The 14,689-nt window shown below is 38.5% G+C and overlaps 1 protein-coding gene across 1 annotated transcript in view; it reads left to right on the forward strand.

Annotated features, from left to right (window-relative positions):
• The window catches only part of LOC137253512 (paired box protein Pax-6-like), a 37,805-nt gene extending 23,790 nt beyond the window's left edge, over positions 1-14,015 (forward strand). The window contains exons 3-6 of the mRNA XM_067790578.1: positions 7,437-7,577; positions 10,617-10,979; positions 11,058-11,242; positions 12,839-14,015. Of these exons, the coding sequence (XP_067646679.1) occupies positions 7,437-7,577; positions 10,617-10,979; positions 11,058-11,242; positions 12,839-13,729 (1,580 nt within the window). The 3' untranslated portion in view covers positions 13,730-14,015. The remainder of the gene's footprint in view (positions 1-7,436; positions 7,578-10,616; positions 10,980-11,057; positions 11,243-12,838) is intronic.
• The last annotated feature ends 674 nt before the right edge of the window (positions 14,016-14,689 follow it).

Genomic DNA, 14,689 nt, shown 5'->3' on the forward strand with positions numbered 1-14,689 from the left:
AATGGGAATTCATCAATCAAAATTGAAAAGCTAAAAAAAATCAATTAGTCACATTAAGGGAAATAATAAAGCAGCCGTACGAATAAATTTTTAAATCAGATAATTTCGAACAAGTAAAGTAGAAAATTCGTATAAGTTGATTAAAAATAAGCGCATAACTAAAAAATTATCAAATAATTAATTATCTGCTTCTTTTCGCGCTTGATGCACCTACTTATGTCAATCAATGGACCTTTTCGATTTCTATTTGTGTGATCTTTTTCTCTTGTCCCTAGATGAAATCCCTACACGTTAATGTGTTTTCGAGTTGAAACCATACATTGAGAAGATATTAACTGGCGCTTCCCATTGCTTTGGATATCACCTGCTGGTGTCGAAAATAATACTTTTGCACCGGATGGTGTTCAATGCTTACTCACTGCTGATAAGGCATCAAATCTTCTCAAAAGTTATTCATTTTTGCTTTATTCTCCTCCTCCTTTCTTCTTCCTATTCCTCTTCTTGTAGCGATAAGGAGACTCCCGAATGTTTTTGGGAGTTTTATTGAAGTTGCCAGTCCGTTGCCGAATATTGCTCCGATATGTTCCGCAAAATAGTACCGCTGAGGTACTAGCCCGACCATCTAGGGAACGATTTGCTATGGCTACGTTTAACCTAATGCTCACGTTTAAGCTAATGGCTCCTTTCGTTGGGTCAGCCAGAGCCTCGTCCGCCAATTAAACAGGATTTTACACGGGTAGGTGATGTTGACGATTGGGTTCGAGAAGCCATAAATTGAAAGGGTTGCACTACACCACAACTTCAATCCTTTTTTCTTCTTTTCTGCGTTCTTAAAAGGCTCTTGAGTGCTTGCAAAGATAATTTTTCAGATTCTAACAAAGCCCTTAAATTATTTTCTCTTCGCGATCAATTTACGGCATTAAGAAAATCAAACTAAGCCAAATGTGTCTCAAATGAAAATCTAATAAGAGAATCGGGTATTTTCCGCTGGGCGTTAGTGTCTCCCTGAGCGCACCAGATATAATATCGTACCCTACATGATTTCATTGTAATTGGAACGAGGCTTTCGGGATCCTTTGACTCTATTGCAATGGTTAATTAACCCTTGCTTTTTCTTTTTTGGGACCTGTATTGCTATTTGCACTTTCAAAGAACAGGATGGTGTAACTTCGATACCCACCTCTTCAATTATAGTCTCGGAGTTTTCATCTATGTATCTTTCTTTTGCCATTACGCAGTTTTTTCTGTTTTTAACACCCTGTATATGTAGGTGTGTAAGCGTCCAGTTACAAACACATTCAAAAGTATTTAGTGCGAAAACAGAACTTCCGGCGGCGATTTGTATATGCGATTTCAACACATTTTTTTCCAGGTTGTTGAGGCCACTTACTTTTAGTTTAAGCTCTCTTGTTGTTGTTATTACTGATACCCATTTGCATATTGCAATTATTCAGCGTGGCGGCATCAATTGCAACAATTGCAATGACAATGTTTGCACTTTGGCAGGTTTTGTTTTTTCCCATCTCGATTCTGAACTCCAACTATTTTTACATAATTTGACAGACAAATAATCGGATGTCAACAGCTTCCGATGAGTTATTAATTATTCAGCGGACAGGGCTAGCGACGGAAAAATCAGTTGAAGTTAGAGGACAACATCGAACGGTTACGAGTGTGTACCTGTGACTAGGCAGGTAAACAGTAATCGGGTTGGAGCAACACTTGGTGATGCTAATCATGTGAACACTGCTGGGCTTGCGGAGCTTGTGATCTCATAGAGTTGTTATAATTTTTTGTTTACAATGGAGGTTTTTTTGTTTGCTATTTTTTTTCACCACAAGCAGCTTTGAAACAGCTACCGGCGGCTTTTTCAGCATTGAGCTCATTGTCTCATTTGTCGCTTTGACGGCAAGCAAATCGCAAACAAATTGTTAATATTCACTATTCAAATGTGTCAGTGTGAGACGTTGAAATGTGTGACTACGTAAATTGGTTAAAAGCTCGTTGTTTGCATGAATAACACGAAAACTGAAAGAAAAGTAGGAAAAAATTGCAGCAAAAAGTAAAACGAAGATCAGAGAAAAAAGTAAGCATTTGCGACCGCATATTGAATGGTAATTGGATTTCTAATGTAAGTGTTGGTTGCATAAATACCCAACAACAACAACAACGAAAGCTAAATCAATTTGCGTAGGAACAATAACAAACAGCTTGCAGCAAACAAAAGCAGCAATCTTTTGACACTGTGTTAAAAAAAATAGTAAAATATTCAAGCGCTGGAAAAACAAAAACAAGAAGTAAATTAAAAAAGTTATGCTCAAGCAACTCTACTTAAAAATCCTTAATTATGAATGCGCTGTGGTGCTTGCACAGAGAGTATATGGACCATTCCACAACAATTCATCCTAAGTTAGCATTTTGTATCGCCGTTTTCTTACATTTTTCATACATTTCGATAATCTTTTATTTTTTTATTTTGTAAAAAGAGCTCCTATTGCTTTTTTCGATTATTTTTTGTGGAAAAATATAAAACCATTAAAATTTATGATTTTTTTTTTTTAATTCTGTTTTTAAGTGACTTTGTTTTAATAATTTAGTAAAAAATTGTTCAACTTCGATTTCTGCTTTTTATTTTATTTGATTTATACACTTAGACCTATCAGGATATCTGCTTATGTAGTTATATTTTTTACAAAAACCATATACACTAGACAAAAATAATTTTTAGAAAGATAAATTGATAATAGCAGACCAATTGTTTTTTTCATTTTTTTTTTTTTTTTTAATTATGGTAAAAATAAATTATATAATTTTTTTTTAATTTCTCTGCTATTGAGATATGAATTTTGTGAAATTTAAATATTTCTTTACATATGAATTTATTTAAAAAACTGAGCAAAAAAATTAAACAACATTTGTTTGTTAATTTTTAATTATTTTTTTTTTTTTACTTAAAACGTCCGTGTTTATAGGATATTAAATTTTTATGTATTTTTTGAAATTTTCATGAAATGTTTCAAAAGTATCATTATAGGAAACACAAATTTAAGGCCTACAAACAACAAATCCTGTTTATAATGTCCGTTAAGAGTCCTTTTTTGTTTATTTATTGTGCTTAAAACTATTTCGTTCAAAAGATTTTAGCAAAAAACTAATTTCTTATAAATTTTCTTCCGTTGAAAAATGAATTTTAGACAGTTCTAGGATTTTTGTTTAACAAATTGTTAAAAAAATTTCCGACGTAGGTCATTGTACTTTAAATTATAATTTTTGTAGAATTTTCTGAAAAAATTATGCTAAACTTTAAAAATATCTTTGTTAATTTTTTTATTTTAAAGTAAAAATATGGCTTTTTTTGCAATGGGCCTTTTTTATAAAATATTTAAAAAATTCTCCAGGAAACACAAATATTGAGACCACTCTCGAGACGATTTAAAGAATGGATATAACCCTTCTTCTTGCATTTTAGAAGCAGGTTTTCGTTACGTCTATACCTTTTCTTCAAAGCTCTACCTCTATGGTGGGTTCCAGAATCTACTTAATTAAAATATGATCTAAAACACGGCACACACTGCATCTGTCCCGAGACACACAACCTTATACTAGGTTCAAACACACACCAAATTGGCAATTTATACTCTTTGGGCAATTTATTACGCAATTTGTCATATAATAAATTGTAATAATAAATTGCCAATTTAAAAAAAATTGCGTAATAAATTGTTTCAACCTGCAAATGCAACATTGTAAAGTGTGTTTATTGAGTATATTTAAACGTCACTTACGCATGGCTGAACTATATGGTTGGCTCATTTCATCAGCTGATTTTATGTCTTTCATTTCACTGGAGTAGGGACTGTCAAAAGAAGATGGCAAAATCAAAATGAAAACAAAACATTGAACACATTTTCTTACAACACACAAAAATTTCAAAGTTTTATGTTTTCATTCCATTCTATTCACCTAATACCAACACGCACATTTTGACAGTCTCAACAAAGATATGTTGTTACTGTAGAGATGAGCCAACCAGCTATCAAATTACTATTGTGTAAGCTAAATAGAGTTGTATGAACACCACTCAATTTAAATCGAAATAGCCTCAATTTATTTTTCTGTTTGTACATAGTATTATTGCAGTTCTTAACTCAATTTTCTTACCCGCTAAGTCTACCCATCGGAAAATTCTAGGAACCCATAAAATAGAACTCGCGTCGTGTTCGTAGTGAAAGTACAAAATAGCTGCCTGAAAATAAACCCCAAGTGCACATAAGCTTGCGATTTTTCCATTTGTTCCTATAAAGTTGGTATCCAACTTTCTGTCCCATATAATACCCGCATATTTGATGTCATCCTTACTCAACTCGGTACTTTATATTCCTTGCAGGCTGTGTAGACGTTCTCCAGTGCGAACACTTGTACGTCTTTTTTTTTTTAAATATTTCTTAAGGTTTTTGTCGGCCTCTTTTTCATACCCTTCTCCCATCTCGCCTTCCACTTGGTCTTCCTTTTTGATCTCACTTCGTTTCTTGCTCCACTTCTATCACTCTATGCTTGTAACTTAAACTGTTCTACCGTTTTAACCCATCGCGCATACTCTTTCTCCACTCTTCATTTCCCACTCGATCCCCTTCACTTCTCACTCGATCCCCTTCACTCTCCTGCCCCTCTCTCCTCTACCTTCCTTATCCTCGCCCTTTATCCCATCTTCTCGTTCTCCTCTTTCTTCAAGCGCTCCTTTTTCCTCTCCTTCCTCCTCCCTACCTATCTCCGTCACCCCTCTATTCACCCCCTCTTCTCCACCTCCCTTCATGTCCTAAACAATAAAAGGAAGAAACTGCTTTCTAAACTAAGAGTCATTTAATCTATAGAGCAAATTTAAACCTTCTGGTTTAAGGATTTAAGTCTTTCTCTTCAGTTATATTCTAATTCTAAAGAGAATGGAAAGAAAAAACACGGTAACATATTAAATGTTTGCAATTTACTTAAAAAAAGCTGAAAAACCCTTAACTGATGAATAGCTTCAAGTTCTAAATCAAATTTACTGCCGTGTATGACTTTGGGTTTTCAAATGAGAAAAAAGGGATGATTGTCACACCCTTCTTTAGTCGTATTTTGGCGATTCAACCAAAGTGTACGCAGATCACTGATGAATAGCGACGCTCTAAAAAAATTATATATGGCGTTCATTCTTTTTTGCAACTCGTGTGTAAAAGATTATAGTCAATCGGTTAATCATATATATGTACATACTAACTATGCAGAAGAAGGGTCAATCAAAATGTGGGTGAATTAGTACGAGCAGAAATCATTAGTCATTCGAATGGGTCAGAAAAACGATTTGCATTACAAAAACAAATCGCCGTAAAGGTCACTCAAATATTGGCTTAACATTAAATTAATTGTCCAAGGTCAATAGTTTAAGCGATATATTTAAAACAAATTGGCAAAAGCTTACAAACTGAACACACTGCAGAAATTGCTATAGACTAAATGGTGACGGGGTGAAGAGGTCAAAAGCCATAATCAAATCTAAGCACTTACATAAGCTATCCAAAGAAAGCGTGACAGTCTGTATTCCACGATGAGCTGCCATAAATAATCGATCCAGTGCGCATTTTGCCACGGATATCATCACCTTAATGCAGAAGCAATGCCGAAAAACAAGCTTCAAGCCGGCTATTCTTAGTACCACCCTTTCCGCCCAAGAGACGTTCTGCATGAAGCATAAATTTTTTGCAAAGTATTTATTACTAAGTATTCGATTGGCATCGTATTTTCTTTGCTTTGACAGCCCGGCAATCGAGAACCTAGAATCAGATAACTGAATGGGAAGAAAGGAACCCAACCAAGATATTTGGTGTGGTAAAAGTCTTATCCAACCCGGCAGAGTATAAATAAAATGTATAATCAAGGTCGAGCGGTGAGTTACCAGGCAGTTGCAAGCAAGCCAACAGCAACCCTAAAGTTTAATGGGCCCATTTTATCTACATGTTTTGGTGCAAGAGCCCGGATAAGAGGATTCACTTTTTTATTGAGAATTCTGAAATATGAAAAGGGGTAAGGGAAAATACCGAGGGGACTAATATAAACCGATAGTGCAAAAGTCCAAAGGCTTCGCTGGACAGGTCATAGTAAGCGAATGGAAGAAGCTATCAGATGCAGGTGTACAAGGGGCAGTTGAGCGCAATACAAAACTTTACATCTACTCAACTTCTTCATCCCACGACTTAGCAGGCTCGATGTGATCTAATTAAATCGTTCCGTTTGTTGACGGGTTAATACAATAAGTTGCTAGTTCGGAAGGTACTATTACCGCAACGTGCCGGGTTCATATCAGACAAACAGCCGGCCACATCCACAACACTCCTGAAAACCTTCGGGGATGATAATGATGATGACGGTGCAAACAATAAAGGCGGGGCCAAAGTCGAAAATAAAGAGCTGAGCGGGTATATCTATATTCACGGCTACGGCAACTACAGCTTAAGATTACGGTTATGGCTAAGTGTATAGTTGGATTATTATTACAATCACAGTGAAAGTCGTGTTTATGATGACTTTTACGGTTTTTGTTACGAGCCCGATACTGATTTCATGTGAATTATGCTTAAGGTTAAGGTGAGAATTATAGTTACGGTGACACCTTCGGTGACTGGTACTTTCACGGTTTAAGTTTCGCCTATGATTATGGTTATGATCTCAGTTACGATTAAGGTTATGGTTACTGGTACGATTTCCGTTTAAGTATTAATAATGTTTACGGCTACCGTTATGGTTACGGTTACGGTCTCAGTTTTCGGTTGAATTACTGTTACGATTTCAGCTACGGTTATAGTTTCAATGACGGTTATGGTTTAAATTAAGGTTACCTTCGAAATTACGGTTACGATTTTAATCATGGTTGCGCTTTCATTTGCAGTTCCGGTTGCAATTACGGTTACGGTTTCAATTGCGACTACAATATTAATTACGGTTACGGTTTCATTTGCAGTTCCGATTTTCGGGTACGGTTTCATTTACTATTACGTTTCAACTACGGTTACGAGATTAATTACGGTTACGGTTTTAATTACGATAACGCTTACAATTACGGCTACTGTGCGAGTTTATGTTACGGTTACGATTATGGTTACAGTTCCAATAAATTTTACTGTTATGATCACTGCCGCGAAATCTTTAAAATCATATCGGACTACCGAAGTTATGGACCTCGGTTGAATTACCTTACAGTAGTTTCCCACGAAGAAGGTCTTATAGCAACTAGCTTTGTAATCTATTCACAAATCGGAACCTGCTAATTCTCCAGATAAAACTACAAGCATATTTCATTGAACATCGCGCTGTTTCTTCTGCAAAGCTCCTTAAATCGATCAATCTCCAAATTGTGTGTGATTATTCATGTTCATATCAATTCCAATTTCATTTAATTGCAGGTACATTAAGGCCACCTGGTTTAATCGGTGGATCAAAGCCAAAAGTTGCTACGCCCGCAGTAGTTTCAAAAATCGAACAATACAAACGCGATAATCCGACAATTTTTGCGTGGGAAATACGGGAACGCCTGATATCGGAAGGTGAGTAGACATCCATACACATACACAGGCAAACGCACTAAGTGCTTTCTATAAACATATTTACATACAAATTTACAAGATACAAAACATGTGTGGTGGGTGATCAATGAAGAGCCAAGCACATGACTGAATATCCAACTGCATCCGTCGCATATTCGTCTTCCAACTTGACTTGATTTGATCCATTCGAGCATTTGTATACATATTGTTGTTTGTACTGCTGTTTCTTGAGCTCATTAAGTGACGTCGTCAACCCCCCAGAAGACGAGTTGCGACCAAACTGATTGACCAAACAAATTGCGAATGAATGGTGTACCACACACAAGCTCATCCAACACACTCACACATATAAATATACTGCGCTATAACGCATTCGCTTCGACTAAGTTACGCACTCCAGCCCGTTAATCGCAATTGCATCTCAAAAGCTTCAACTTCTTCCGTCTCTTCCAGCCATTGGCAATCAAGCATTACCCACCTTCTGATGTATTTATGGTCTGTGCGCTACCGCAAGCAACCAAATAAATGTTTCCTTCACATTAAGTACTTAGGACACAAATTGTAATGTATTGTTGCACTTTAGAGATTCCACATTGATAGTCTAATTTATTAGCATCCGGATGTCCAAGCGTCAAAGTGAACGTAAATGCAAACGCGGCAGAACATACGACATTCTGCAGTGTGCAGAAGCGTCTGAACAACAATGGGAGAGCCACGCGTTCATACGCAGCAAGATTAATATGTAAATGCGGTTCAACGGCTCGCCAATGATCTGCTTGAGCTTTTCGTCTTGCACGTATGTTTTTTCCAGATTTTTTGTTTTCTCCATCCAAAGCTGTCACTAGCACATGAAAAGAAAATAAGAACCTTCAATGAGTAGCGGGTAAAAGATCATCTCGCACAAAATTTCATCAAAGTCCTCAAGTTCATTCATGTTTGGTTGTCCGCTAACTTGCTCACCTTTGGTATTGGGTTGTGTATTTTTTGCGCGCATGCGTATCATAGCCGTTTTTGTACTACATACGTCTGCGATGTAGTTGACATTTAGTCAGTCATTGCATTCAAATTGGTTTCTCTGATATCGATCTCGCTCACATCAAATTGTTGTCTCGTCGTTGTCTTCGTGAGCTCAAGTCGCCAAGATTGCGCTATACTGTTAAGTTTGTGAGACTACTTCTCTTTATTGTTATTGTTCTTCTTCCTCTTTACGTATGTTTTCCTTCTGTTCGTTTGTAATTAAACAAACTATCCGACACTGGCGATTGTCAATTGCAATTAAATGTAACTACAACAGCTACTGATCTTCACATTTCCTGTAAATAAATTACTTTTTCTGCTTTACAACAACGCGATTCGTAATTGAGGAGCTTTCCAGCTCGGGCATGCTTGCGACGCATTCAAATGATTCGGTATTTTGAGGATTACCTCCAGTCATCATTTATAATCAGAAAGAAGAACGACCCTCAAGTCGGAAGCGTGCAGGTTCACATCGAGTATGAGATATTTGCTGGATGATTGTCTCGAGTCGACTATGACGACTTAAGGAAGTAGGTACAGACGAAAGGTTCAACCATGAAGGATTATGAAAGTCATCCCTAGCAAACAGGCTCCGACCGACTATTACATTTTTGCTTGAAAATGAAGTTGAGAAGCTAACCGCATATCGAATGACCATTGTTGTTGTTGTAGCGATAAGGACACTCCCCAAAGGCCTTGTGAAGTGTTATCGATGTTGCTGGTCCGGTACAAAGCCCGACCATCTCGGGAACGTCTTGGTATGACCACATGCCACCTTCTAGGCCATATCGCCCTTCCACCCCCTAAATCCATGAAGAGTTCGGGGTCGCCAGAGCCTCGGCTGTTAATAAAACAGCATTCGGCACAGATAGATGAGGTTGACGATTGGGTTGGAGAAGCTATATTTTGCGCTGGCAATACCTTGAAAGCGTTGCGCTACACAACCTTTTGAATATATTTGGCATTTTAATCGCCTCTTATGTATATTCTAACTACCTAACCCGCTGGGGGTATGGAATCACCGTCTTCCGCTCTGCGTGCTATGTTCATCCGCAAAATCTTTATCACAACCGATACGGTGTGCTAAGCTTTGGTTAAGTTAGGTTAGGCCTTTGTTCCGCATTAACTAACGCCTACACTGAATTCTAATCATTAAACCAACGATATACCTCCAGACGAGGCAAACATCGTTTTCCGAAATTTCCGCCGGTAATTCGTACACATACCTACCGAGACAAAGCTGATTGCACCTTGTCATCTTTCATGCAACCAACATAATTTTCCAGAAAACACCGTATAGCTTTTGAGCTCATCACTTTGATACACAAGACGCAATAGATAGCATCCCATCCACCACATCCTTGATAAAAGTTGCTTCTGCTTGGAAGGCGCTGCAGTGGTGAGTCTGTCTTAACATTCCGTTGACTGCAAGTCCCTGACAGAACATTACCGCTTCCACCATCCCATTAAGCTTGGACTCATTCGTAAAAAAGTTCACCAGACCCCTGCCACAAATATGCTCCTTTCCTTTCCTTCCCTTCTCTTCAACTTACAATCGTATGGCAGACGATCTTGTAGGCTTCAGCGGCCAGAAAAACCTCTCGCCCGAGTATAGAATCTAAGGGGATTGGTCACATCGTACTTTGCACTGATTACTCCTCCCGTTTACTCATGCATCAGACGCAACGTATTAAAGAGAGTTACGCTAGAATAAACCTTGACCAGTCTTTCCGGCTGTCTTTTCGTTGCGTTCGGAAAAAGGTATGCCTTTTATAAGCCCGTTGATACGCCTGTTGATGCTTGTTAGGTTTTTATTCCAACCGAAGCTAAAATGATGTTTCAACTTCATGAAACTTTACATTTCCGCCTACGTCGATGTAGTAGTGGGGACTAGTTCTTCAGATACATCTGAAGAAATCATAGAGTGATTCTTCATAAGACCTTAATTAAACTGCTACTACAACAAATTCTATACATCTTCCACAATTTTTCCAATCCATCCCATGTCCATTTTCATTTCAGGTGTCTGCACCAATGCCACCGCACCATCGGTATCTTCCATCAACCGCATACTCCGCAATCGAGCAGCTGAACGCGCTGCTGCTGAATTCGCACGCGCTACAAGCTATGTTTATATGCACCCAACACATCCCGGTTTCCCAGCATGGCCACCGGCCATACCTCCACCACCGCCACCACATCATCTATGGCCGCCCGGTGCGCCACCAAGCGGTGTGAGTGGTGGAGGTAGTTTGAACAGTCTAACACATAGTTTACCGCCTGGTAGCTTAACACCAACAAATTCAAGTGTTTCTCTGCCAGCGATGTCGCCCGGTTCGGGAAGTCACGAAACATTGGGTTCACCGGATGCAAGTCGAATGATTGGTAAGTGTTACAAATAATGGGAGTTTACATCCGTGCCAAATTTTTGTATTTTTTTTAATTCTGATTTTTTACTTTCAGACATTGAAGGCGAGGACTCCGATACGGATGATAGCGACCAGCCGAAATTCCGTCGAAATCGCACTACCTTCAATTCGGACCAACTGGATGAGTTAGAGAAAGAATTTGAAAAATCACATTATCCATGCGTGAGCACAAGAGAGAAACTAGCTGCGCGTACTTTATTAAGTGAAGCGAGAGTCCAGGTGAGTTGAGCTAAAAGAATAACTTGTTAGAGAATTTAATAGATTACTAGCTTGTATTTTACATAAGGCATTTAAGTTTGCTCTAGATCTGAGGCATTTTTTTTATAAAACCAACTAGCTGAACTCCTAAAGATGATATCAAAGAGTTATCAAGACTTGGTGAAAGAGCTTTGCCGTCGCGTAGCGCCAGCAAGATACAATATAAGCATTCGGCCATAGAATGAAGCCTCTCCAGATTTATTTAGGTTGGCTTATGCGTAGGAAGTAAGGGCATTCGCGAGGATAGGACGAAGCTCGGTCCATACTCTATGTATACAGCAAGTCACTGCGGAAATGAAGTAATACCTGAGGAAACCGGACTCATATCGGCAACACTCCTCAAAACCTTAGAGAAGCAATTTTGGTGTAAAGGACTAGTTTTTGTGGCAGAAAGTGCGAGTTTGGATTACGTGTAGGAGCTTGTTGAATCCAAGCCTCATTTTTACTGGGTACTGGTAACTTTTGAGAAAGAACAATTGAGGTTAACACAAGCCCAGGTGCTTCAGTGATATGCTTATCGTAAACTAAATACGAAGCTGCTCAAGCTCCTTTTATTCCAAATGTGATAGAGAAGAAGCCTTCAATAACAAATTTCAGAAGATGAACGTGTACCTCAGCCTCAAACAGAAGTCTGGAACCAAGATAGCGAATAAGTGAAAACTTTCCATTTGTGCCGTCGGGAATGTCAATCAATCTGATACCGCTGATGTTCCCACACTTTCCTGGCCTCAGTGAGAATGCGTGAATATATAAATGCAGAACATCAGTACCTGAATAGCTGCTATATTGGGAATATGTTAGGCGCGATAACTTCCGAAAAGATTTTAGGCCGTGAGGAGCAATTCCAATTTACGTCGTACTCCTTTGTTTTTGTTTTTTAATTTTTCCTACAAATTTGCGGGACGAGACCTACATGTTTTATGCCGACTCCGAACGGCATCTTCAAGGCAGATTAGTTTTCACTAAGAACCTTTTCATGACAGAAATACATTCATAGTGCTTGCCAAATCACTGCCGAAGGGCGAACCTTTAGAAAACCTTTATTCTAATTGAAAAAACTTGTTTCTAAAATTTTGGTGTTACTTTGCCCGGGCGTGAACCCAGTATTCTGGGTGTGTAGGCGGAGTACGCTGCCAACACACATCAACGGCCGCCGGAGGTATAAAATGCCATAGAAAGATCACTTCCTAGTAAGTCTTCACATACCTACAGTAGTCTGAGGAGAAACAAGTCCCAGCCAACATAGTATCTCTCATAGGAATCCATTGCTTAGTTAGATTGTATGTACTAGATCTTAGTAAGAAGTATCCCGATATCATGGCTACCTGAGATACCTGACAACCTGAAGAAAAGTTCTTATCTGAATATGGAAAGGTGCGTCAGGGATCACTGCGCATATATCTCTTATACCGCATTTGTATTCCCTAACCTCCGTCCCAAATACCATCCCACCCAATGATCTTTTTATCCAAACTCCCACCCTACCCTGTGTTAAATTATACCTCAATTCCATTTTACCGACTAACAAAATGTATTCTTCGTATTGATCAACATTAGGTTTGGTTTTCCAACAGACGAGCGAAATGGCGACGACATCAGAGAGTCAGTCAACTAAGGCAGCGCAATTCCAGCTCACCGCCGCAGCAGCAACAACGTTCCCATTCACCAGCCAATCCGCAAGGTCAGTCGGTAATGCTATTGGACGGGGACAAATACAATGTGACGGCGGCAGTGACAAGCCACTACAACATGAACAACAACAAATTGAATACAACAAACACCAGTTATTACACAACACTGGGCGGAAATCCAAATATACCACGAACCCTAGACTACAACACACACGAATTGGCAAGCGCTATCAACCCTATAACCAGCCAGAATGCAGGAGATCAACAAGCGACCGCATCTTACACCCACAACGCGACACTATTGAATATGAGCACACATCTGCAGCAACAACAACAACAGCACCAACACCGCCAAGAGCTTCAACTGCAACAGCGGCGGGCGCATTATCCAATACACCGACACACGAACGACAACGTGATGGAAAAAAAAGCCCCATTACCACCACAACCCACCACAGTGCTATTTCCATCGCACACAGCATCAGTTCCATTATTAATGGGCGGCGAGCATAGCGCTTTTCGTTCAATGGTCGTGAATCCGGTGTTGTCCGAGGCAATGCTTGCGCTGAACTTTACGAGACAATATGTGGCTGCAACACAACAAACGAAACAATTTTTTGATAATAATGGTAGTAATGGTGATGATGAGAGAGGAGGTGATGGTGATGGTGCTGTTTCACCAAACCCATCGCATTCAGCAGCATCATCACCTACGGACTCAGCGCATACGTCACACTTGGAGGAGGAAATAAATGTGGTGCAAGATGTGAGAGGTAATGAGCAGCGCAATAGTGAGTACACGACGGATAACGATTGAAAGCGGTGAGTGTAGTTCCAGAAATTTGCTTGATATATGGCGCAGTATTCTGAAGGCTGATTTATGAAATTCAACCCAAATGGAAGAGAGAAAAACGTGATGAAGGTGACGTATTTTGATTAAGATTAAAAACAATATTAAAAAGGATCAATCATCTATTTATGTATATATATATGTATTATATAATATTTCTATTTAATTGCATAACGTAGTGAATATCTCAAACTTATTAAATTTTAATTAATTTAGTGCAATCAACTGTAACATGAAATCGAACCAATTAAACTCAGCAATATAATTAATTAGTTTAATTTTAAATAAATAAACTGAAGATTATAAAAAATAAAATCTTGATAAATTCATGAGATATGAAGTTAGTAACCTTTCCCTACAGCGAATTGCACTAGTTCCGACCTAGCGCAGAACTATCGCATAAGGAGACAGTACTAGTTCCAATTATTTCACTCGCAGTGCTTTCAAGTGAAACTTTTAAAATTGTGATATCCTAGAAAATGCAGATCCTTTGAACGCGTTCTTCACTAGTTCGGTCGTATCTGGTTCTGAAGAGAAAACAGTAACTAGTGATCAAAATTTCTGGTTCAGAACTAGACCTAAAGCATCAAATAAGTTCTAGTTCGATTGAGACAAAATTTTCTCTAGTTCAAAAATCGACAGTTTGGGTTTTCATATTTGATATTTCACATGTATATGGTAAATAGATAGCCTCGAAAAAACTTATAATAGTTTTGAGGAGCTTGAACAAGAGTATGCCTCCTTTTCCTACGCCTTAAAACCATTTCCACTGGTTCGGAACTATCCCAAACGGTCATATAATTGTAGATCTAGAAGCGGTATGTAGAATTTCGTTCCAGTTCGGAAGTAACCCGATAGAATCAGCAAAAGAACTACATCTTAACTATAATTTTTTTTTACTGGTTTGAAACTATCGAAATAGTGCCA

This window comes from Eurosta solidaginis, chromosome 5, assembly GCF_040869045.1.
Source record: "Eurosta solidaginis isolate ZX-2024a chromosome 5, ASM4086904v1, whole genome shotgun sequence".
In the NCBI taxonomy this organism is placed as follows: Eukaryota; Metazoa; Arthropoda; class Insecta; order Diptera; family Tephritidae; genus Eurosta; species Eurosta solidaginis.